At 52.5% G+C, this 25,138-nt stretch overlaps 2 protein-coding genes across 5 annotated transcripts; both read right to left on the minus strand.

The window, feature by feature from the left end:
• Positions 1-4,842: 4,842 nt before the first annotated feature.
• On the minus strand, positions 4,843-6,551 carry GH1 (growth hormone 1). The gene is made up of 5 exons (XM_045375791.2): positions 6,480-6,551; positions 6,060-6,220; positions 5,732-5,851; positions 5,474-5,638; positions 4,843-5,219 (listed from the first exon to the last, which is right to left on the minus strand). The coding sequence occupies exons 1-5, from the start codon at positions 6,487-6,489 to the stop codon at positions 5,022-5,024; spliced, it is 654 nt and encodes a 217-aa protein (XP_045231726.1). The 5' UTR covers positions 6,490-6,551; the 3' UTR covers positions 4,843-5,021.
• A 9,176-nt stretch (positions 6,552-15,727) lies between these two features.
• On the minus strand, positions 15,728-19,321 carry CD79B (CD79b molecule). 4 transcript variants are annotated; one of them, XM_005584686.4, is made up of 6 exons: positions 19,183-19,321; positions 18,324-18,374; positions 17,076-17,390; positions 16,770-16,888; positions 16,424-16,465; positions 15,728-16,314 (listed from the first exon to the last, which is right to left on the minus strand). In XM_005584686.4, the coding sequence occupies exons 1-6, from the start codon at positions 19,247-19,249 to the stop codon at positions 16,216-16,218; spliced, it is 693 nt and encodes a 230-aa protein (XP_005584743.3). In that variant the 5' UTR covers positions 19,250-19,321; the 3' UTR covers positions 15,728-16,215. The 4 variants fall into 4 exon arrangements, with proteins under 4 accessions (XP_005584743.3, XP_005584742.3, XP_005584744.3 ...); XM_005584685.4 differs by having other exon boundaries at positions 18,324-18,377; XM_005584687.4 differs by lacking the exon at positions 17,076-17,390.
• Between the last annotated feature and the right edge of the window lie 5,817 nt (positions 19,322-25,138).

The raw sequence follows: 25,138 nt of genomic DNA on the forward strand, positions 1-25,138 counted from the left end.
CCAACCTGAACGTGGGGAAGGATGTCAGGATAGCCAGTCCTTGAGACCCCTACAGACCCCATCCCACTCTCTATCCTATCCCTTTCCTCCGTCCCCCATGTTTCCCCTCCACACAGCAGAGAGAATGTGTGTGTTGGGAAAAGGGCCCAAGCGCAGGCAATAGATTGTGGGGGTTCTGGGCACCATTCAGTCTTCAATGGCACTTTTGCTGATTCCTTCCGGGCCCGCCTGAGGCAGCTGGATGCAGTGCTAACACTGACCACTAGAGGGAACCAACCCCACACTTTGCTCTCCCCTTTCCCTGAGTCTTGGGGGCTCCCCCAGGTCCCTGGGGAGGAAGAACCCAGACTCGAGGTATTGCCCCAGCTCCTTGGACCTGCAGCAGAGATACAAACCAAGAAACAGAAATCCCGGGGACAGACACGGACCACAAGCGCTTCGTCTATGCCCAGAAATCATCAGAGTATCTGAAAGTTTTAAGAGCTCTTGAAGGTTTGATACTCTTCCCCAGCTTTGGAACTCAGAACAGGTCACGCGGAAAGATGCCCTGGATAAAAAAAAAAAAAAAAAGTCCTCTCTCCAGAGCAGGTAGTGTGGTGCTACTCAGTTATTTAGTTATTTTAGTTTTTTTATTTCAGTTTTATTTATTTTATTTTCTTTGAGATGGAGTCTCATTCTGTTGCCCAGGCTGGAGTGCAGTGGCATGATCTTGCCTCATTGCAACCTTCACCTCCTGGGTTCAAGTGATTCTCCCTCCTCAGCCTCCCTAGTAGCTGGGATTACAGGCGCCCACCACTATGCCGGGCACTTTGTACTTTTAGTAAAGACGGGGTTTCAGTATGTTGGCCAGGCTGGTCTCAAACTCTTGAGTTTAGGTGATCCACCCTCCCTGGCCTCCCAAAATACTGAGATCACTGGCGCAAGCCACAGCTCCCAACCCAGTAATTTCAGCTTCTAAATCCCTCTGAGTGCAGGGATTCTGCCCGCAACACAAGGGGCCTTTTGCCTCATTTTGTCTTTCCATGAGGGGCAGATTGTTCTTTCTCTATTCTCAGGTGAGAATGGCCCAGTGGCATGGGGTGCCTTGTAGAAACCTCACAGCAGGACAAGGCGAAGGAAGAGAAGGCCAGGACTGAGCCTCCTGTCTCCTGGTGCCCAGAGTTGGGGCTATTTCAATACCATCTGGAGGTCACAAGCATCAGATGCCCCCAGAGGTGAGAGCAGGAAAGAACATCCTCACGGGCACTGAAATCATCCCCCGCTGAGTTTAAGAGCATCTAGCACTTGACGCTGTAGAAACACAAGGAAGGAAGCAAGGAAACGCTTCTAGAAGTGGTTGGCTGTGGTGTTGGCAACCAACATTGAAAACCCACAGCCCTGTGGCCCAGGATGTGAATACTGGGGCCCTGCCGTCTCCCCTCTTTCAGAGCAGAAGACAGACCTCCTTTTTCTGCCGTCATTCCCGAAGCATTACCCGACCAGCAGCCCAGACTCATCATCTGCTGGGAGGGCCCTGGGCTGTGGGCTGTTCTCCAGGCAGGGCTGCAAGAGGGTCCAAGAGGGGTGTCATCAATGATACCAGTTCTGAGAAAGCTGGGGCCCAGGGAGGGTGGAGACACCACTTTCCCCATTCTCCTTCCAGCACCAGCAAAGAGGAGGAGCCAGGTGGGAATGGAGGAGGGTCCCTGATCTCCATGTAGCTTCTGCCTCCCCCACCATCCTTCCTCCAATGTGAATTGGGACAGACAGCACCCCATGACAGGGTCTTTTAGCCAGTGTTGGGGACTTAGATGTGGATTTTCGGCCATGGAAGAAGTCTCCAGCCTCCCTTAGGAATGAGCCCTAGCAGGGGCCCTAACTGGGGATCACTGCACAACTCCGCAGATAGGCACAGGGCTGGTGAGGCTCCCTAGACGGGTTACTGCCAGGAACACGTGGGAGCAGCCAGGGCAGGTGAGTGTCTCCTCTCATCTATCCGTTTGTTTTACCACAGAGTTATGGTGACTCAGAGGACTCCAGGGACTCCTGGGGAAACAACTTTACAAAGGATTACCACAGCAACCATGGACCAGAGGGAAGAGCTGAGCCCCCCAGGTGTGGGTAGAAGTCGGTGATCCTTTTCTCTAGTCTACATTTTCCCAGGGCCTTGAGCAATGGAGACCTTGTCCATCATTCATTGCTAGTAAAAAATCAACATTGAATTAGACTTGGATTTTCCTGACAGTCCCGGGAAGTGGCCCACTGTTGGGGCATCACTTGGGGCCAGATCCCTGGCTCCTGCAGGCTGAGAGACTACCGAACAAGGGCCTCCTCATGGTCAGTCAGGAGAGGCTGGGTTTCCCACCACTGGTTTCAGCTTCAAAAGGCTCAGGATAGGCCGGGCATGGTGGCTTACACCTGTAATCCCTCCACTTTGGGAGGCCAAGGTGGGTGGATCATGAGGTCAGGAGTTCAAGACCAACCGGGCCAAGATGGCGAAATCACGTCTGTATTAAAAATACAAAAATTAGCCGGGCATGGTGGCAGGTGCCTGCAATCCCAGCTACTCAGGAGGCTGAGGCAGGGAATTGCTTGAACCCGCGAGGTGGAGGTTGCAGGGAGCCGAGATCACGCTACTGCACTCCAGCCTTGGAGACAGAGTGAGACTCTGTATCAAAAACAAAAACAAAAACAAAAGCTCAGGATAATCTCACAGGCATCTTGGTTCTTTTAAAGAACCTCCCTTTATAATTTAGGATTAATGAATTTCTCTGTGTGTTTGGAAGCCCTTCCTATGTCCAACCTTGACTAACTTTAGGGTTCTGTGTGCCTGCTGTGGAAAGTCGCAGATCTGCTGTTGATCCTAAAGTGGTGTCTTTCAGGCTTTGAGACCTCCTGTTAGGTTCAAGACTGTGGGGTTGAGGACAATCACATTTTTCGAAGCCATACTCACCGGGTCTTAGGAATCGCCTCCAAGGGACTGGTGGGTGCTCCTTCCACTCCCACTTTGGTGATTTGTGGCGCACACTTCCCACCTGCAGCTCTGTTCTTTCTTCTTTGAGATCAGAGGCTGTTTATCGTACTGGGACATACTCTACCTCCTTTTGGCTTCTAATATCCTTTCTCTGAGTTTGGTACCGAGTCAATTACTCAGCTCATTGGATTAAGGTCTTCAGGGAATATTACGTGGGGATTCCCAAGGGCTCTCCTAGGGGAGGTGAGGAAGATGATCAATACTTCTGCGTGTCCACCATGTGCTTGGGACTCTACTGAGCCATAGGGATGTGAGTGAGGATACTGAGGCTCAAAGAGATCAGGTGACTTGCCTGGAGTTCTCCCACTATCCAAGGCCTATCCAAGGCCCCCAGGCTTTCTTTCCATGCCAAGATCTTTAGAAACCTCATCTAGTAATGATGGTGGCACTACTAGGCATGGACAGAGCTTGCCTCAGTGCAAAGCTAGCAGGACAGGGGTCAAGTCCCTGCACAGAGGATGTTCCATGAAGATGGGGGGAATTGAACACGAGGAATTCAGCAGCAGAATGGTGTCCATAGGCATTAAGGAAAGTGGTAGAAAACAACCACCCAGTGTAGCTCGGTTTAGTGAACCGAGGCACATCATGCTGCCTATTTGTATTGCACGTTTCAGTGTACATCGTGTTTCACTTCCTGTATCTCGTTGGACCCTTAAGCTTGCCACATGATATGGCCGGGGGGTTCAGGCACAGAGGGGGGTTCAGGCACGGAGAAAGGGCCTCAGAAGGCTTGGGGAGGAGAGGGGCAGGTACTGTTGTGTGTTGATGGGGTATTGTTTGCACTGGTTGATGATCTCTGAACAACCAAGAAGTACATAACGATCTACCTAACCGGACGTGCTAAGTAATTTCACTTTGGGGATGATTCTCCAGGGAGACAATCCATTGATAGAGAAGTGAAAAGCATCAAGATGTGTCTAGTAGTTGTAGGAAGTCTGGGGTGCTTTCCTGATGGGGTGCCGTCAGCTGGAAATAGCCTCTCCTTCCTTTGACCTGTCCTGTGGCTATTTGCAGATATTTTGTTCCTCTTACCAGACTGTAAGCTCTTTGAGGCTGGATTTCTGCCTTTCGTCCATTCATTCATTCACTCATTCTTCTATTCATGCATTCACTGATTCCACAAGTTGTTGTTGCCTATAACATGTACCAGAGATTGTACCAGGCAGATGGGCATATCTAGATAAACAAAACACATGATCCTTTCTCTTCTGGAGCTAACAATCTACTGGCCGCAGAGATAATAGCAAAAAAGTAAATATAAAATAGTAAAAATAGAAATTTCGAATAGAGAACAGTCCCATGAGGAAAATAGGTAAGATATGGAGGGAGAGAATAAGCCAGAAGGTGATGGGACGAGGCAGCTGGCACAACCCCAGGCCCAGGAATTCAACAAGCATCTAGTAGGTGGACCCAGCACATGAGAGGACAGTGCCAAGCAAAGAAGTCAAATGTCTACTAGGCTGGGCATGGCCAGGTCGCCCATGTTGTGTTGGACGTCCTCCTGCTGGTATAATTATTTTAAAATAACAGGACAAGGAAGGGTGCCGTGGCTCATGCCTGTGATCCCAGCAATTTGGGAGGCCGAGGTGGGTGGATCACCAGAGGTCAGGAGTTGGAGACCAGCCTGGCCAACATGGTGAAACTCTGTCTCTTCCAAAAATACAAAAATTAGCTGAGCCTGGTCATGCATGTCTGGAATTCCAACAACTCGGGAGACTGAGGCAGGAGAATTGCCTGAACCCAGCAGGCGGAGGTTGCAGTGAGCCAAGAGGTGTCACTGCACTCCAGCCTGGTTCCCAATAGACCCTGCAGGCCCTACAGGTCATCTTCCCAACCTACTGCTTGCTCCATATCACCACCCTCATCCCCATGACATTATAGAAGGACACCTAGTCAGACAAAATGATGCAACTTAATTTTATTAGGACACATCTGGTGGGCACTGGAGTGGCACCTTCCATGGCCAGGATTGGCAATTGGGAGGGGTCACAGGATGCCACCCAGGCATCTAGAAGCCACAGCTGCCCTCCACAGAGCGGCACTGCACAATGCGCAGGAATGTCTCGATCTTGTCCATGTCCTTCCTGAAGCAATAGAGCAGCCCGTAGTTCTTGAGCAGTGCATCATTGTTGTGTGAGTTTGTGTCAAACTTGCTGTAGGTCTGCTTGAAGATCTGTCCAGTCCGGGAGCTGCCATCTTCCAGCCTCTGCAAAGTGAAGAAAGAGAAGGAGAGGCCGAGAGCGCTTGGTCACTGTTCCCTCCCTCTCTCATTCATTCATTTTCCTCCCTCCCCTTCAGGGTGTAGAGAAAGACCTGGAGGATTCACCAGGGAAATGAAGACTAAGGTGAGTTCTCTTGGGTCAGGGCCTGACTGCTAAAAAGAGGGCAGCAGTGTTTCTCTCCCCCAGCCCTCAAAGCCAGTGGGGTTCCAGGATTGGGGACCCCTGGCAGCACCCTCACCCCCATCAGTGTTTGGATGCCTTCCTCTAGGTCCTTTAAGAGGTCATAGACGTCACTGTACGAGGTGCCATACACCAGGCTGTTGGCAAACACACTCCTGAGGAACTGCACGGGCTCCAGCCACGACTGGATGAGAAGCAGGGAGATGCGGAGCAGCTCTAGGTTCTGCAGGGGAAGGACACGCAGTGGCTGTGCTGCCCGGGGGCTCTGACCACAGGCCTCCCCCATCCCCGCCTGGGGGAGAAGGCATCCACTCACGGATTTCTGCTGTGTTTCCTCCCTGTTGGAGGGTGTCGGAATAGACTCTGAGAAGCAGAGGGAGGTCTGGGGGTTCTGCAGGAATGAATACTTCTGTTCCTTTGGGATATAGGCTTCTTCCTAGGAGAAGGACCACCCACCAAGATCTACGCTGGAGACCAGCTCCCATTGTTACTTTTCTGGGAACCTCACTCAGCGTACGCTCATCTGCCTGCCTTTTCGCTTCAGAAAACAACCTGAGCTCCTTAGTCTCCTCCCCTTACTTTCCAGCGAGGGAAGTCACCCCTTCCTGCCACCTGTGATGTGCTCCCATTCCCCAAGAGCTTACAAACTCCTGGTAGGTGTCAAAGGCCAGCTGGTGCAGGCGATGGGCGCGGAGCATAGCGTTGTCAAAAAGCCTGGATAAGGGAATGGTTGGGAAGGCACTGCCCTCTTGAAGCCAGGGCAGGCAGAGCAGGGCAAAAGCCAGGAGCAGGGATGTCCGGGAGCCTGGGGAGAAACCGAAGGGCAACAGACAGAGCTGGAGAGCAAGAGGCCAGTGCTCTCCCTGCCCCAGGAGCTGTTTGTTTTTCTCTCTCTATCCCTCCAGGGACCAGGAACATTGTGAGATTGACCAAATATCTGGGCTTAGATGGCGATACTCATTCAGAAGCCCCAAACCTGAGGGTTAGTGCTGCCGTCCCATCTACAGGGTGCCACCTCTCCCCTCGGGACACATCATGCGGAAAGGGATTTTAGGGGCACTTACCTGCAGCCATTGCAGCTAGGTGGGCTGTCCACAGGACCCTGAGTGGTTCGGGGAGTTGGGCCTTGGAATCCTGGAGCTGGTCTCTTGTGGGCCCTTTTTATACCCTGGCCCCTTATCTCTCGCTGCGTGACCCCACCTGTTTCTCTGTACATTTATGCATGGGGCTACTGACGTGCCTGTGCTAATGGATAATTGAGAAGCTCCTCCCACACATGCTGGGATCATGCCCCCTGGCTTGTCATCTTTCCCTTCTCACCGTCACCAGCATTGTGAGGGCTGTGCACAGAGTGTCGGCCAGAGATACCACCCAACTTGTCCTCTCCTTAAGGAGCAGGTGGGTGTCCTCTGGCAGCACGCCATGGTGGCCAACCTGAACGCGGGGAAGGATGTCAGGATAGCCAGTCCTTGAGACCCCTACCGACCCCATCCCACTCTCTATCCTATCCCTTTCCTCCTCCCCACATGTTTCCCCTCCACCCAGCAGAGAGAATGTGTGTGCTGTGAAAAGGGGCCAAGCACAGGCAATAGATTGTGGGGGTTCTGGGAACGATTCAGTCCTGAATTCCACTTTTGTTGACTCCTCCTGGGCCCGCCTGAGGCAGCTGGATGCAGTGCTAACACTGACCACTAGAGGGAACCAACTCCCCACTTTGCTCTCCCCTTTCCCTGAGCCTTGGGGGATGGGGTGGGGGTGGGGGGCGCTCCCCCAGGTCTCTGGGGACAAAGAACCCAGACTCAGGGTATTGCCCCAGCTCCTTGGACCTGCAGCAGAGATACAAGCCAAGAAGCAGAAATTTCGGGGACAGACACGGACCACAAGCGCTTCCTCCCCTAGCCCTGAAACCATCAGAGAATCTCAAAGTTAGAAGAGCTCTTGAAGGTTTGAGTGTCTTCCCTAGCTTTGGAACGCCGAACACATCACACCAAAAGATGCCCTATCAGGCTGGAGGCGGTGGCTCAGGCCTGTAATCCCAGCACTTTGGGAGGCCGAGGCCGGTGTATCACGAAGTCAGGAGTTCAAGACCATCCTGACTAATATGGTGAAACCCCGTCTCTACTAAAAATACAAAAAAATTAGCTGGGTGTGGTGGCGGGCACCTGTAGTCCCAGTTACTCAGGAGGCTGAGGCAGGAGAATGGCCTGAACCCAGTAGGTGGAGCTTGCAGTGAGCTGAGATCGGCCACTGCACTCCAGCCTGGGCAACAGAGCAGAACTCCATCTCAGAAAAAAAGAAAAAAATTTTTTTTCTCTAGAGCAGGTAGTATGATGCTACTCAGTTATTTAGTTATTTTAGCTTCTCCCATGTTCCTCCAATGTCAATTGAGGCAGGGAGCACCCCATGACAGGGCCCTTTTGCTAGTGCTGGGGACTTAGATGTGGACTTTAAGCCATGGAAGAAGTCTCCAGCCTCCCTTAGGAATGAGGATAGCAGGAGCCTGAACTGGGGACTAATCCAGAACTCTGTAGATGGACACGGGGGTGGCGAGGCTCCCCAGACAGGTTACAGCCAGGAACACGTAGGACCAGCCAGGGCACGGGAGTGTCTCCTCTCACCTCTCCACTTCTGTTGACCTCAGAGTTACGGTGACTCAGAGGACTCTAGGGACCCCTGGGGAAACACCTTTACAAAGGGTTACCATGGTAACCATGGACCAGAGGGAAGAACTGAGGCCCACAGGTGTGGGTAGAAGTCAGTGATCCTTATTTCTAGTCTAGATCTTCCGAGGGCCTTGAGCAATGGAAACCTTGTCCATCATTCATTGCTAGTAAAAAATCAACTTTGAATTAGACTTGGGATTTTCCTGACAGTACTGGGAAATGGCCCACTGTTGGGGCATCACTTGGGGCCAGATCCCTGGCTCCTGCAGGCTGAGAGACTACCCAACAACAGCCTCCGCATGGCCAGTGGGGAGACACTGGGCTTCGCATCTCTGGTTTCAGCCTCTAAAGGCTCAGGATAGGCTGGGCCTGGTGGCTCACGCCTGTAATCCCAACAGTTTGGGAGGCCGAGACAGGTGGATCACCTGAGGTCAGGAGTTTGAGACCAGCGTGGTCAACATGGTGAAACCCTGTCTGTACTGAAAATAGAAAAATTAGCCACGCCTGGTGGCATGCCCCTGTAATTCTAGCTTCTGGGGAGGCTTAGGCACAAGAATTGCTTGAACCCAGGAGGCAGAGGTTGCCGTGAGCCGAGATTGCGCCACTGCACTCCAGCCTGGGCGACAGAGTGAGACTCCATATCGAAAAAAAAGAATCTCAGGATAGATCTCAGAATCATCTTGGTTCTTTTAAAGAAAGTCCCTTTATAATTTAGGATTAATGAATTTCTCTGTGTGTTTGGAAGCCCTTCCTGTGTCCAACCTTGACTAACTCTAGGGTTCTGTGTACCTGCTGTGGAAAGTTGCAGATCTGCTGTTGATCCTAAAGTGGTGTCTTTCAGGCTTTGAGATCTCCTGTTAGGTTCAAGACTGTGGGGTTGATGACAATCACATTTTTCGAAGCCATACTCACCGGGTCTTAGGGATCGCCTCCGAGGGACTAGTGGGTGCTCCTTCCACTCCCACTTTGGTGATTTGTGGCGCACACTTCCCACCTGCAGCTCTGTTCTTTCTTCTTTGAGATCAGAGGCTGTTTATCGTACTGGGACATACTCTACCTCCTTTTGGCTTCTAATGTCCTTTCTCTGAGTTCGGTACCGAGTCAATTACTCAGCTCATTGGATTAAGGTCTTCAGGGAATATTATGTGGGGATTCCCAAGGGCTCTCCTAGGGGAGGTGAGGAAGATGATCAATACTTCTGCGTGTCCACCATGTGCTTGGGACTCTACTGAGCCATAGGGATGTGAGTGAGGATACTGAGGCTCAAAGAGATCAGATGGTTTACCTGGAGCTCTCCCAGTTCCTAAGTGATGCCTATCCAAGGCCCCCAGGCTTTCCTTCCATGCCAAGATCTTTAGAAACCTCATCTAGTAAAGATGGTGGCACTACTAGGCATGGACAGAGCTTGCCTCAGTGCAAAGCTAGCAGGACAGGGGTCAAGTCCCTGCACAGAGGATGTTCCATGAAGATGGGGGGAATTGAACACGAGGAACTTCAGCTGCGGAATAAGGTGTCCATAGGCATTAAGGAAAGTGGTAGAAAACAACCACCCAGTGTAGCTCGGTTTAGTGAACCGAGGCACATCATGCTGCCTATTTGTATTGCACGTTTCAGTGTACATCGTGTTTCACTTCCTGTATCTCGTTGGACCCTTAAGCTTGCCACATGATATGGCCGGGGGGTTCAGGCACTCGGGGGGGGGGGGTTCAGGCACAGAGAAAGGGCCTCAGAAGGCTCGGGGAGGAGAGGGGCAGGCACTGTTGTGTGTTGATGGGGTACTGTTTGCACTGGTTGATGATCTCTGAACAACCAAGAAGTATATAACGATCTACCTAACCGGACGTGCTAAGTAATTTCACTTTGGGGATGATTCTCCAGGGAGACAATCCATTGATAGAGAAGTGAAAAGCATCAAGATGTGTCTAGTAGTTGTAGGAAGTCTGGGGTGCTTTCCTGATGGGGTGTCCTCAGCTGGAAATAGCCTCTCTCCTTCCTTTGACCTGCCCTGTGGCTATTTGCAGACATTTTATTCCTCTTACCAGACTGTAAGCTCTTTGAGGCTGGATTTTGATTTCTTTCTTTCTTTGTTTTTTTTTTTTTTTTTTTTTTTTTTTTTTGAGACGAGTCTTGCTCTGTCACCCAGGCTGGAGTGCAATGGCACGATCTCGGCTCACTGCAAGCTCTGCCCCCATGGGTTCATGTCATTCTCCTGCCTCAGCCTCCCAAGTAGTAGTACAGGTGCCTGCCACCATGTCCAGCTAATTTTTTGTATTTTTAGTAGAGATGGGGTTTCACTGTGTTAGCCAGGATGGTCTCGATCTCTTGATCTCGTGATCCACCCGCCTCGGCCTCCCAAAGTGCTGGGATTATAGGTGTGAGTCACCGCGCCCGGCCTGAGGCTGGATTTCTGCCTTTCGTCCATTCATTCATTCACTCATTCTATTCGTGCATTTACCGATTCCACAAGTAGCTGTTGCCTATAACATGTGCCAGAGATTGTACCAGGCAGATGGGCATATCTAGATAAATAAAAGACATGATTCTTTCTCTTCCGGTGCTAACAATCTACTTGGGGCAGAGATAATATTTTACCATTATGTAATGTATATATATAAAGGTAAAAATATACATTATGTAATGTATATATAAAATTGTTATATATATATATATATTTTTTTTTAAGGAATTTTACTCTTATTGCCCAGGCTGGAGTGCAATGGCACCATCTTGGTTCATTGCAACCTCCACTTCCTGGGTTCAAGTGATTCTCCTGCCTCAGCCTCCCAAGTAGCTGGGATTACAGGTATGCTCCACCATGCCTGACTAGTTTTGTGTTTTTAGTAGAGACGGGGTTTCGCCATTTCTATTTACCTCATGGGAATGTTTCCAATTTGAAATTTCTATTTTACCATTATATTACCAACATACATATATACCTGGCCAGGCGCAGTGGTTCATGCCTGTAATCCCAGCACTTTCGGAGGCCAAGGCGTGTGGATCACCTGAGGTCAGGAGTTCGAGGCCAGCCTGACCAACATGGCAAAACCCCGTCTCTACTAAAAATACAAAACTAGTCAGGCATGGTGGAGCATGCCTGTAATCCCAGCTACTTGAGAGGCTGAGGCAGGAAAATTGCTTGAACCCAGGAGGTGGAGGTTGCAGTGAGCCAGGATCGTGCCATTGCACTCCAGCCTGTGCAACAAGAATGAAACTCTGTCTCAAAAAAAAAAAAAAAAGAACATAATAATAATAATAATAATAAAGAAAATAACACGGACAGGAACTTTATTGTATGACAATACATACATGAACAAAATCAAATGCAAAAGGTGAAAAGCAGAGCATCCAAGTTCCCAGGAATGTTCTATACGGACTCACAACTTACATGAACTTCTGTCTTCCCCTCCTGCCACGTGGGGAAAGTGGTATTAGGTCTGGAGGTGGAATGCCTTTTTTAAAAAATTGAAAATTATATTAGGATCAGTCTAAGTGTGTTTTAACAAACTACACCCTGATTTAAGTCAGGAGATAATGCTCATTATTTTTGTCTTCCGTAGTCACCTGTTTCCAAGTAAAGGTTTTTGGGTGGGAGAGGCGGGTATCCCAAGTGGAGGGTTTGTGGTTGTTTGCAGCTGAGTCAATGGCAGGACCGGAAGATGACATACCAGGAGCAGCTTGTAGACCTGAGACACACCCAGGAATGTTGCAGATGTGGGCTCTGAACCCACTTCTTGAGGTGAACCAAAGAGAGCAGACAGGGATCCCAAATACCATGTTCTGAGATGGCTTTTTGTTGTTGTTGTTGTTGTTAAGACAGAGTCTCACTCTGTTGCCTAGTCTGGAATGCAGTGGCATGATCTCGGATCTCGGCTCACTGTAACCTCCCCTTCCTAGGTTCAAGTGATTCTCCTGCTTCAGCCTCCCCAGTAGCTGGGATTACAGGCATGCACTACCACGCCTGGTTGATTTTTGTTTTTTGTTTGTTTGCTTTTTTTTTTTTGAGATGGCGTTTCTCTCTTGTTGCCCAGGCTGGAGTGCAATGGCGTGATCTCGGCTCACCACAATATCTGGCAGGTTCAAGAGATTCTCCTGCCTCAGCCTCCCAAGTAGCTAGGATTACAGGCATTCGCCACCATGCCTGGCTAATTTTGTGTTTTTAGTACAGATGGGGTTTCTTTATGTTGGTCAGGCTGGTCTTGAACTCCCAACTTCTGGTGATCTGCCTGCCTCGGCCTCCCAAAATGCTGGGATTACAGGCGTGAGCCACCACACTGGGCCTAATTTTTGTGTTTTTAGTAGAGACAGGGTTTCAACATGTTGGCTAGGCTGGTCTTGAACTCCTGACACCATGTGATCCACCTGCCTCGGCCTCCCACGGTGCTAGGATTACAGGCGTGAGCCACTGCACCCCGCCCTGAGATGGCTTTAGAGGCCCCTCAGAGAAGCCTCAGCCAGGCCAGACACCTACTAAGGGATGAACACTCACTGTTCTTGTCACCCAAACAGCACCCAAATAGCCACAGTTTTTTGCGTTTTGTTTTGTTTTTCTCTTGCCTCTGATTCTGCTGGAAAAACACCCAAAACCTCGGGTCAGATCACGCCAACCCTAGCAGCACCTGCAGCAAGAGGGCAGGAAGTCAAGCTAGAATGGAGGAGGAACCAGCCTGTGCTTCAACCAGGGTCCCCGGGGAGCTGGCTGGATTCCCCCAGTAGGCAGTGGGGCATGTGCCCACCAGGGGCCTCGGAGCTGTGTTCTGGGGAGGGGGCAGGCAGAGGGGGCAGCTGCAGAGCTGGGGTCCTGGAGGGATGGCACAGTGGCTTCTTCTTGAGGGTGCTCAGAGGTCTCCTACTAGGCTCTGGCAAGAAGGAGTGGGGCCTTTGGGGCCTCGAACCTTGTGAATCGCAGGAAAATCAAATCTCCCTTCAATACACAAACATTTGAAGATAGCCAAAGTTGTCCCCGGATTCCCTCCTTTTCCTCCTCCTTTGGTTCAGGGTCTTATTGCTGCAACGCCCTTCAAGAGAGGCGGCCGTGATGTAGCGGGGAGACGGCTGGACTTGGAGCCAGAAGGTCTATGTGTGATTTTGGCCAGTTATGGTAATTTCCCTGGGCCTTGATTTCCTTGTTTGTAAAAATCAGATAGTGCGATCCTCTTGCAGGTACATCAGGCAGAGTGTAAACAAAGATGGAGGTGTTCAATCCAGTTTTCTTGCATTTAAGAGGGGCTCCATACGTATGTGTTGGGCCCAATAAAAGCTTTTGGTTCATATTCTGTGTTCTGATTGTGGTGGTTGTGATACAAATCTGTACATTTGCTAAAATTCTGTACACCCAAAGGAAACAAACTCAATTTTTTTTTTTTTTTTCTTGAGATGGAGTTTTGCTTTTGTCACCCAGGCTGGAGTGCAATGGCACAATCTCGGCTCACTGCAACCTCTGCCTCCCAAGTTCGAGTGATTCTCCTGCCTCAGCCTCCCAAATAGCTGGGATTACAGAAGCCCACCACCACGCCCGCCTAATTTTTGTACTTTTAGTAGAGACGGGGTTTCACCATGTTGGCCAGGCTGGTCTCGAACTCCTGACTTCAGGTGATCCACCCGCCTCGGCCCCCCAAGTGCTGGGATTACAAGCATGAGCCACTGTGCCTGTAAGCCCTCAATTTTATTGTGATAATTTTTTACAAAACGTCTGGTCCAAATTCTTGCCCTCGGATGGGCTTTAGGATTCCCATTTAGCAGATAAAGCAACCTGAAATGTTTCTTGTCTCCACCATCAGTACCCAGCTATGTTTCCATTGCCTATGTCAGTTCTGGGGGTCCACAAGACAGACATGATATCCCCCAGAGTGTAAGCCCTTAAAACAGAAAAACAGACCAGGGAGGGCTCCTACATTATAACCCATGAAGTCAAGCCCTTTGGGGGTGTCTGGTAGAGGGGCCAATCTATGCTCAAATGATTCTCTGTTAACAAGAACTTCGGACCGGGTGCGGTGGCTCACGCCTGTAATCCCAGCACTTTGGGCGGCCGAGGCGGATGGATCACTTGAGGTCAGGAGTTTTAGACCAGCCTGGCCAACATGGTGAAATCCCGTCTCTACTAAAAATATAAAAATTAGCCGAGCATGGTGGTGTACACCTGTAATCCCAGCTACTTGGGAGGCTGAGACAAGAGAATTGCTTGAACTCAGGAGACGGAGGTTGCAGTGAGCCGAGATGGCACCACTGCACTCCAGCCTAGGCAACAGAGTGAGACTCCGTCTACAAATAAATAAATAAGTAAGTCAGCAATAAATAAATAAATACATACATACATAAAACAAGAACTTCAAAGTCTAAGGGAAACTGAGTTGTTCAAAGGTGTTAAAAAGTCTTTAGGTAAAGCCAAAGCCTCCTCCACCCAGGGCAGCCTCAAGCAGGTGGAGACCCTGCTTGGGGGAGAAGTGAAGCCTCCTCCCACCATCTACCCGGCTGCCTAGGTCCCTGGTGGAGGTAGGAGGACGGAATTAGTGCCACTATGCAAAGCAGCAGGAAAGGAAGGGCTCCGGCTCAGTAGAGGCTGATGCCAAAACAACCCGGTTCCCTCCAGCAGCCCAGAGACTAGGAAAACGCAGGGGCCGCCTGGCTTGGCCCAGCCTGGTGCAGGGTGGTGGAGAGATTTACCTGAAACCGCAGGTGTGGGGGCCTTACCCACCTGCCCCACCTGGAATTCCAGAGGGAATTTGGTGAAAATAGGCACTTTTCTCACTAGTTCCCATGTGCTGGTCTTGATTCCCCAGTTAAACTGGCAGCTGCCACAGCATAGGGGCTCCCTTGCCGGAATTCAGAGCAGGAATAGCAGAGAGGCCTCGAAGGATTCCCTCCAGGGTCAACAGGAAGTGGAGCACAGCCTGACTTGGGAGGGAGGCTTTGCACACTCACACTTTGATTGCACTTGGCCTCCCAGCTGGGAGCTGTTCCCAGTACCTCCCACAGCTGGTGGGCTGGAGGGCCCTAGGGACCATTGTTGAGGACCCTGGGGCCATAGCAGACCTCCGATGCTGTGAAAGTCTGAAGGGGTCTCCTGGCAAAGAACCCCAAAGCTCCACTATACAAAGCTCTACTCTTCAGGATCTCACTCTTGATGGCTTTGCATCAAGCTTTCCTAGGCTTCCTGGGAGGTGGGGGTGGGGTTATTGTAGAGGCAGGGAAACCTCTACCCTCAGGGAGCTTCCAGTTTGACTGGAGAACCAAGGCCAGTGTGAGTAGTACAAGGCAGTAGCTAAGTCGCTGCTGCTAGGCTGGTCTGAACAGGGCTTGGATGGAGACCCGGGTGCTTTGGGAGGGCTTCCTGTAGGTGGAGGCAGAGCGGGACTCAATTGTTGCTTTTTGGCTGAATGGAGTGTGGGATGAGGGCGTCCCTGCTGAGGGGAAGGACAGGCCCAGTCACTGGCCAGCTGCTCTGGGTCCAGCTAGGGCCTGGCATGCAGCCCTGTTCCAGGGGGAAGAAAGGGGGGATGTGACCACAGGCTCCAACTGGGTCTTCAGAGAGAAGGGGTGGCAGTCACCTTTCCCACACCCTCAAGGGCTCACAGGTGCCACATTCAAACAACAGAAGTACCCACATAAATGTTCCTATCCACCCCAGACCCATAAGACGCCGCGAGCCTGTGTGTGGTTTCTCAGGACACACTGTTTATTCCACGGGGGAAGGCACTGGAGGCCAGGGCCTCCCTGGGGTGGGAGCGGTTGCGGGAGAGGAATGATGTTCCCGTGGCTCTTCTGGGGCCCCGCTGGGTCCACGGCCCTTCCCAGGCTCTGCTGGGAGGCCCTTGCCTCCGAGTCCATTTGCGGGTTCTGGACCAGTCTCTGCCTCCCCAATCCCGTGCGTGGGGATGGATCCCCTCACAGCACCCCCAGAAGGCTGGGTCCCATCCATCCCCAAAGAACTCCCTCCAAGTTGCTGCCCTGTTGTCCTTCTACTCCAGGCCCTTTGGCAAGAGCTGGGGACCAGGGGCTGGAGATGAGCGGCAGCTCTGGTGGGCCAGCTTCAGAGGCCGGCTGGGGGTCCAGGAAAGGGGTTGGGCCATGAGCCAGGCAGCTCCGAAGCAGTCACTGAGGCTGGGGAGCCTGCACCCAGGCCGTGGGGAGGTCCTGGCTCTCACTCCTGACCTGGGTGCTCACCCACAGACCACTTCACTTCCCCTGTCCGCAGCGTCACTATGTCCTCGTAGGTGGCCGTCTGGTCAATGTCCAGGCCCTGGAGACATTAAGTGGAGCTCAGGCCAGGGCCACACCCCAACCACACCAGCAGATAGTGGCCACTGACCCCGAGGACTCAGAGCTGCTAGGCCTGCCCTGCTCCTTACCTCGTAGGTGTGATCTTCCTCCATGCCGGCCTTGCTGTCATCCTGGGGGCAGAGAGGGATGGTGATCAGAGTGTTAGCTTCCCCCAGCCCTATCCCCTGCTGGGCCAGGCTGGGGAGGGCCAGGGAGAAGGGTAAGGGGTCAGGAGTGAGGTGCATTCTGCAAGAACAGCTGAATGAATGAAGGAAGGAAGGAATGATTGAATAGGTGAGCCAGTGGGCCGGCTCTGGGGACAGACTGGGCCAAGATGGCCACAACGAGAGCTGGGGAGATGGAGACCCTGCCTATGCCTGGCCTATGCAGTGGCCTCCTCTGCGGTCCCCCAAGGCTTCCCCCGCCCCCGATCACCTTGTCCAGCAGCAGGAAGATGGGCACGATGATGAAGAGGATGATCAGCAGCGTCTGGATCATGATGATGCCATCCTTCAGCGTGTTCCTCTGCTTCAGCTGTGCCAAGGTGCTGAACCCTGCGGGGACCAGGGGTGGGGTTGTGAGCCTGGACCACAGTCCACCTTTTAGGCCTGCAAGGGCAGCTCCTTCAGGTCCCAGCGGCTCTCCTGAGTGCTCTAGGGCTATGGCCATCTCCACAAGAGGCAGGCCAGGCTGGGGTGGGGGTGGACAGCTACAGGAGCGTCCCAGCCACCTGGCACACACCCATGACTCGCAGCTCCGTGCCGCAGCCCCGGTAGACCTCCGAGGTCTTGCTGCACTCCTGCTGACAGAAGTAGATGCCGTTGTCCTCAAACCGGATGTCTTGGATGATGAGGGTGGTGACAGAGCTGTTTTGGGTCTGATGCATGTGGCCCTGCTCCAGGTTCACCTGTTGGGGCTCCTTGTCCGTCTCCCGCTTCCGGAGCCAGCTCACGATGCTGAAGGTGCTGTTGGTCACGTAGCAGTGCATTTTCACCGTGAAGCCCCGTTTCCTGGCTATGAAACGTGGGCTCTGCCAGATCCGAGAACAAGCACTACCTGTGGGTGCCAAGGCCAGGCTCAGCATTCCGCTTGGCATCTTCCTGACTGCCAGCTCCAGCAGCAGGCCCCCGCCCTGGCTGGCACAGACTCCCTGGGCTTAGTCTTTGCTTCTCAGGGTGTGGGACAGGCAGGAGGCCGAGGTTGGAGTTAGGAAGCAGGGCCACGTGAGAAGCCGCGGCCAAGCTCTCAGACTCCGGCCCTTCCCGACTGCCCCACCTTCCCTTCGATTTTCCTTTAGAAGAGCTCTGGGACCTTGCCATTCCTTCCCATGCCCATTACAACAGCCTGACCCAGGCCACACCCCCAGGACCTGGAGGCCCACAGGCCTGGCCCCTCCCTTCACTGTGCTGCCCTGCACTGGCCTGAAATCCTCAGTCTCCCCCGTTCCTCTGGGGATAAAGGCCAAATTCCTAGCCTGTCAACTGAGACCTTCCTCAGTCAACCCCCTCCCTGGCTGACTTCCCTCCATCCTCCTCCTCTTCCCTCCTGCAGGGACTGGGACCACTTCTTGTTCCAGAACCCTCTTTCCAGCTTCGACTGCCTTGCTCTTAGCGAGCACTCCCTGGGAATCCCTGAGCCCCTCACATAGTGACCCTGCCCTGGAGGGCTCACCCGAGGCTCAGCCAGATCCCCAGCTAGACAGGCCCCGGGCCTGAGTCCTAGAGGAATCTGCAGGCTCCTCTGTTGTGACCCAGAGTTTAGCCCAGCCCTTCAGTGGCCAAGGCTGGAGAGCATGTGTCTGATGAAGATGACAGTGGGCTGGGGGTGGGGCTCAGAGGAGATCCTAAGGAGGCCTGGGGATGGGAATCCTGGATGGGGAGATCAAGCAAGGGTGGGAAGCGGGGCCGCCTCCAGGACAGGGACCATAGTTGGACACAGGACATAGTCAGACACAACTTGCCCTCAGAAGCGGCAGGTGAGGCTACTGACCTTTGGGATTCGGGTACAGGTCCTCTGATTTGGCTGCTGGCACTGGCTCAGCTGCTGGGTGGGAGGAAGTGGGCGGGGCCAGGTCAGGGCCTCCTCTGGCCTGGGCTGCCCCACCCCTGCGCGCCCTCTATGTTCCCGGAGCTACTTCCTCCTTCCATGACAGCAGGTTCAAGACCCCTCGGTCCTTCCTGCCCCGTGGACTTGGGAGACAGGCATGGGGTGGGGGTACTGGAAGCCCCACCCCCAGCCCCCTTTCTGCCTTTGACCCTCAGGGTGGCTTTGAGCAGGCATCTGAATGAGACAGGAAGGACAGGGAAATCTCAGCATTTTGAGAGGCCAAGACAGGAGGATCACTTGAGGCTAGGAGTTTGAGACCAGCCTGGGCAACATAGGGACACCCTGTCTCTATTTTTTTTTTTTTTTAAAGAGAGACAGGAAGAAAGTCACAGCCCGGAGGCACTTTCATCTCCCAGAGAAGGGGACCACATTTGGATCTCGCATCTTCCAGGGTTGGGTTGGGACAGCCTCTCCCCTCCAGATCCCCAGGCAGTGCCCTCACCCTCTCTTCCTCCTGAGCCTAGTGCTTCCACCGTCCTGGCTGCTAACTCTGGTTTGCTCCTCATGCCCAGCTCAGCCTGATGCCCTCCAGGCAGGAGAGGGACTGGGGCCACAGACTCCTGAGCCCATCACCACGTGCGGCTGACACCCACAGACCCAGGCTCCAGGGCCATGAGAGGGAGATAGGCGGTGAAAGGAGAGAGACAGAGGAGGAGGGTGGAGCAAGCAGGAGGCTGAACCGCAGGGCCCAGACAGCTGGGGACGAGACCAAACCCCACAGGCCTCATCCTGGGTGTTGTACCTGAGAGCAGCAGCAGCAACGCCACCAGCCAGTGGCTGGACACAGGAGACAACGCCAGCCTGGCCATGGTCACCGCTCCGTCCCCGACCTCGAACCCGTGACAACGTCCGAGGCTCCTTGGAGGAAAACGTGTAACTGCACCGGCTGTAGCCTGTCCCCTCCCCACCTCTTCCTCACCAGGCCCCTTCCTGCCATGCAAATTGGGACCCGGGGGAGGCACCAACTCTCCGGGGACCCTGGGGGAGGGCGGGCTCTTGTCAGCTGGGCCGCTAAGGTTTGGCGGTCGCCCAGCTTGGACAGCACAGCTGGGGTTCTCTGCGGATGCCTCTGGGGGCCTCTCAGTCTTCTGGGGGCAGCCTGTGCTCCCCTCTGTCTGTGCTTGCCCCACCGGTGGTCATTCTCTGGGCCAGCCAGCCTCCCCTCTGCTGTCTGCCAGCTCCCCGAAGGGCTGAGCCCGGCAAGTCTTTATTCCCGGGCCCTGAGCGAAATAGGCACCTGTCCTATGAATGAACCTGAGCTTAGCTCCTCTGCCCTGATCTATCCCTCACCCAGCGGAAAGAGGAGCACTGAGGAAGGACAGGGCAGCCACAGACCCAGGTCAGGCACCTGGAGGGGCCCAGAGCAGAGCCTCTTGGCTGGAGTGCAGGCAGCCATGTTGGAAGTTGACCCTGTGGAGGATGGGAGCCACAGAGGTTCTGGAGCAAGAGCAGGCCAACTGTGGCAGCCACTGGGAGAAGATTCAGTCCAGGCCTTGGCAAGAGGCCTCCCTTCCTCATGCTGCAAAAGAGTCTGTAGGGGCTGCCAAAGAGGATGGATGTAGGTGGAGACAGCTTTGCGAAAATCCACCAAGCAGCCATTGGGGGCTTCTTCAGGGAGTTCTTAACTGTGGGACTCTGAGTTCATTGAATTATTGTCACAGGTCCAGGGGGTCTTGGGCAGGGAACGGGAACTGGTGTTGGGGAGCCCTCAGGTCCTCCAGCTGTATCCTGCCTGTCTGCAGGGTGTGGATGGAGCCACAGTGCTCAGGAACTGATAGAAGCTCACCTTTGGGTCCCTGCCCCTGGGTCCAATGCAGCCCCTTCAGAGATGCCCTTGTGCAGGGCACAACCTGCACAACTGGACACAGCATGCTTGCAGACCTCAGCCCTGCAGCTGAGCCCTCTTTGATTTTCATGTTTCCTGGCAGCTTCTTTTTTGTCTCTCATCCTCGACCCCCAGGAGAGGAAGAGATGCTAAATTGTTGGTGCCCTCTGTCCACATCTCACTCTCCTCATGACCCTCCATTTTGCAGTTTGTGCTGGGGCAAGTCTGGATTTAGGGAGAAGCAGACCCACCTCCCATGCCGTGGTTGGAAGGCAGAGGGTCTGGGTGGTCCCTCTTTAGATCTTGGCCTAGGCCTCGGACCTGACAAGGTGGGGGCCACTCTCGAGGGGTGCAGGCCAGGACCTGAGCCACGGAAATCAGGGGCAGGAGGGTTAAGGTTTCATCCGAGGAACAGCCCGTTCCGGGCAGTCCCAGATGTTCTTGCTTGTTTCCAGATGTTCCAAATGAAAAAACATTTCTCTGAAAAGGTGTCAGATGTTCACTTCATGGAACAAACAGCTCAGAAATATAAACATCACCTGAGGTCAGCTTGGGGACCATGGGTCCCCATGCCAGTGAGGGTGGTTGGAGAGAGACTGACCGGGGGGAGTGAGGCAAAATCTGGGAGTCTCTTGGTTTAGGAAATACACTTCCGAGCCCCTGATGACAGATGACAGAGTCCTTCGTTAACTTTGGAGCTAGTGTCTCCCCAAAGTCAGGGGTATAACTGGGAAAGGCTTGGGGCACATGTGTTTGTGGGGTGTGTATGTGTATGCTCACACAAGTGTGTTGCCTGGGTCCTGTGGTGTGGGGCCTACTCAGGAACTGGTCCTAGGGCCCAGGGGACTGTAGGGGGCACAGAGGTTGGTGGGGGGCAGTTGGCATCCATCCTCAGGTGACAGGTGCACTAAAATCTCAGAAATCACCACTAAATAACTTATCCAGGTAACCAAAAAAACTACCTGTACCCCAAAAACGATTGAAATAAAAAATTTTAAAAAACAAGTGAGAAGCAGCTCCGGCTCCAGGGAGGGAAGACGCACACGCATCCCATGGACAGGGATGCAGATGTGGCCTTTGGGCTTCATTCCCATTCATGCCGGGCAGGGATCTGTTTTCAGGAGGGGCGGAGGCAGCGGGGGCCCCACCGCCTGCAGGGTTATTTGTCACATTTTGAGCCGTGCTGTTCCCTCACTGGTGACAACAGTCCTGAGCCCCATCTTGGGCTCATGATACCCTTTTCTTCCCAGAACAGGAGGCCTCGCAAGCCTACCCCCGCCTCTGCCCTCAGCTGCCCCGGGCTTCACATTCTGACATCTGACGACACCTCCCTTTCCAGGAAGGCAACATCAAAATAAGGAATGGGGGCTGGGGTCAGGGGAAGGGACAAGGGGCTCAGGGGGTGGGGAAGCAAGAAGGCAGCGATCCCCAGCCACCCTAGGATGCTGGGAGGGGGAAGAACCTCAGAGAAAGAAGAGCTCAGACCCCTGCCTCCTTCTCCAACCCAGGTGTCCTGGGTCTGCTGGGCTGCTGTGACTGGGAAGACACCTGCTAAGAAGGACGTGGGTTTGAGTCCTGATCCAGCAGTGTGGCAGTCAGGAAACCTCCTCAGGTTACCAGTGGTTCTCAACTAGGAGTGGCTCTGCCTGCCCCCACGGAGGGAGCATCTGCACATGCCTCAGGACAATCGTGCTGGTCTCAATGACCGGTGGGTGCCCAGGGGTGGGAGGGGCATTGGCTGGCAAAGCAGAGGTCCCTGCCCCACATGCCAACAGCACCCATGAGGCAACACCCATTCTTAACCTCTCAGTAGCCAAGGTTCCTCATTTTCGTAAAATAGAAATAAGCCCAATAGTGCTTTTTTTTTGCTGTTGTTTTCTGGGGTTTTTCTGAGACAAGATCTTGCTCTGTCGCCCAGGCCGGAGTGCAGTGGTGCAATCTCCATTCATGGCATCCTCCGCCTCCTGGGCTCAAGTGATCCACCCACCTCAGCCTCCCGAGTAGCTGGGACTACAGATCATGCCACCACACCTGGCTAATCTTTGTATTTTTTGTACAGACAGGTTTTATCATGTTGCCCAGGCTGGTCTCGAACTCCTGAGCTCAAGCAATCCACCTGCCTCAGCCTCTCAAAGTGCTGGGATTATAAGCGTGAGCCACTGCACCCGGCCCCAACAGTGCATTCTTCGAAGGGCAACTGTGCACATTGAAGGCCATCCTGCATCTGAGGTACTCGGTGAATGTGGCTGACAGCATGCCCTGAGGAGGGCGAGGAGTGGCATGGATGCCTGGCAAGGCGGGTAGCTGTGCACTGTTGTCCCATGTTGTCTCTGTTTCTCACCCAACATGAGGCCTTTTTTCTTCCACCATTCAAGGCTCAAGGGATGTGTGGGCTTGAGCACCCTGCGCTCTGCAAATCTTCCTGTCTCTGATGCCAGAGAGGGCTCCAGGTGAGGTCTGGAAGAACTTAAAGTGAAAAGAATATCTCCAGTTTCATTTCTAATAGAGCTTATTTGGATCTTCTCTCTTTTCTTGGTTAATCTTGCTAATGGTCTATCAATTTTATCTTTCCAAAGAACCAGCTTTTTTTTTTTCTGAGACGGAGTCTTGCTCTGTTGCCCAGACTGGAGTGCAGTGGCATGATCTCAGCTCACTGCAACCTCCGCTTCCCGGGTTCAAGTAATTCTTCTGCCTCAGCCTCCCAAGTAGCTGGGACTACAGGCGTGCGCCACTGCACCCAGCTAATTTTTGTATTTTTAGTAGAGACAGGATTTCACCATGTTGGCCAGGATGGTCTTGAACTCCTGACCTCATGATCTGCCCGCCTTGGCCTCTCAAAAGTGCTGGGATTACAGGCATGAGCCACTGCGCCCGACCCAACTTTTTGTTTTAATTGATCTTTTGTGTTGTTTGTTTCAATTTCATTTGGTTCTGCTCTGATTTTTGTCATTTCTTCTCTTCTGCTGGGTTTGGGTTTAATTTGTTCTTGTTTCTCTGGTACCTTGAGGCATGACCTTATGTTGTCTATTTGTGCCCTTTCAGAGTTTTTGATGTAGGCATTTAATGCTATGAACTTTCCTCTTACCACCGCTTTTGCCGTATCACAGAGGTTTTGAGAAGTTGTGTCATTATTATCAGTCATTTCGAAGAATTTTTAAATTTCCGTCTTGATTTCATTGTAACCCCCAAATCATTCAAGAACAGATGAATTTCCATATATTTGTATAATTTTGAGTGGATTTCTAGTTTTATTCCACTGTGGTTGGAGAAGATACTTGACACGATTTTGATTTTCTAAAAGATACACGCACACGCATGCTTTTAGTGCACAATTCACAGTTGCGAAGATGCGGAACCAACCTGAGTGCCCATCAGCTTGTGAGTGGGTAAAGAAAATGTGGTATATATACACCTCTTTATGGAATATGACTTAGCCATAAAAAGGAGCGAAATAACATCTTTTTGCAACAACCTGGATGGAGCCGTAGGCCATTATTCTAAGTAAAGTAACTCAGGAATGGAAAACCAGATATTGTATGTTCTCACTTGTAAGTGGGAGCTAAGCTATGAGGATGCAAAGGCACAAGAATGATATAATGGACTTTGGGAACTCAGTGGGGAACACTGAGGGAGGGGTGTGAGATAAAAGACTACATATTGGGTATAGTGTACACTGCTCAGGTGACAGGTGCACTAAAATCTCAGAAATCACCACTAATTATCCAGATAACCAAAAAAACTACCTGTTCCCCCAAAACTATTGACATAAAAAAATTTAAAAAAACAAGTGAGAAGAAGCTCCCACTCCAGGGAGGGAAGGCAGCACCCTGAGGGCACTTAGACAACCCCGTAGAGACTCTCCCCACTGCATGCACAGAGAGCTGCAAGGTGGAAAGTGCCGTAGAGACAATGGAAGGACACAGTCGGGCAGCCTGAGGGCCCCTCCTCATCCCCGACACCAGTGCTATATTACCTCAGGACCCAGGAAGAGAGGGTACAGAAATCCTGAAAAGAATTAAGTGCTTACTTATCTGGAAGAATACAGCCCTGGGAGTCAGAAGTTGTTACAGAAAATAAAATTACAGGCTAGGTGCAGTGGCTCATGCCTGTAATCCCAGCACCTTGGGAGACCGAGGCAGGAGGATCACTTGAGGCTAGGAGGTTGAGACAAGCCTGGGCAACATAGCAAGACCCCATGTCTGTAAAAAAACATCCAGATGTGGTGGCATGTGCCTGTAGTCCCAGGCTCAGTCAGGAGGCTGAGGTGGGAGGATTGCTTGAGCCCTGGAGTTCAAAGCTGCAGTGAGCCATGATTGCACCACTGCACTCCAGTTTGGGTGACAGAGTGAGACCCTATCTCAAAAAAAAAGAAAGAAAGAAAAAGAAAATTACATACCAGATTATATTTCACTCTCTGGGGGCTGTGGGCTAAACGTGCTGCATAAGAATATTCTTAGTCACAGGTCCATGTGACCCTGGGCTATCTGGGGTCAGAAGTCAGTCCTGGGGTCAGTGCCTCTGGGGAGAGGGAGAGGCTGTGCTGTGTGCCCCACAGGCACCTTGAGGCCTCTCAGAGGGACAAAGAAGTGACGGGGCCTCCAGAGAGGAGGAGCTGGGGACACAGAGTCCCAATGTGGGAGAGAGGGAGTGTGGTGCTGCCTGTTGTGGGAGCTGGGTCTTGACCCCTGATCCTATCTGGTCTTTTGGATTCCAGCTAAGTGGCTTTTGTAAGGAGGCAGGAGAGAGCTGGACTGGGCCAGAGCAGGGAGCTGGGGCCTCCTTATCCTGCCTGGCCCCCTGAGAAGCTCTTGTCTTCCACGTTTGGCTCCAATCCCCGCGGACCCTTTCTGCTTCTCACTACTCTCAGCCCCCA

This window comes from Macaca fascicularis, chromosome 16, assembly GCF_037993035.2.
Source record: "Macaca fascicularis isolate 582-1 chromosome 16, T2T-MFA8v1.1".
Classification (NCBI taxonomy): Eukaryota; Metazoa; Chordata; class Mammalia; order Primates; family Cercopithecidae; genus Macaca; species Macaca fascicularis.

What these genes read in the sequence shown, in the direction of transcription:
- GH1 (XM_045375791.2), bottom strand. An exon ending in TTGACACCTACCAGGAGTTT is followed by an intron (nt 5,852 to 6,059) that starts GTAAGCTCTTGG and finishes TCCTTCTCCTAG; the next exon opens with GAAGAAGCCTATATCCCAAA. An exon ending in AGGAAACACAGCAGAAATCC is followed by an intron (nt 5,639 to 5,731) that starts GTGAGTGGATGC and finishes CTTCCCCTGCAG; the next exon opens with AACCTAGAGCTGCTCCGCAT.
- CD79B (XM_005584685.4), bottom strand. Translation starts at nt 19,249, where the DNA reads ATGGCCAGGCTGGCGTTGTCTCCTGTGTCCAGCCACTGGCTGGTGGCG. An exon ending in GTTGCTGCTGCTGCTCTCAG is followed by an intron (nt 18,378 to 19,182) that starts GTACAACACCCA and finishes CCTCCCACCCAG; the next exon opens with CAGCTGAGCCAGTGCCAGCA. An exon ending in CCTGTACCCGAATCCCAAAG is followed by an intron (nt 17,391 to 18,323) that starts GTCAGTAGCCTC and finishes TGGCACCCACAG; the next exon opens with GTAGTGCTTGTTCTCGGATC.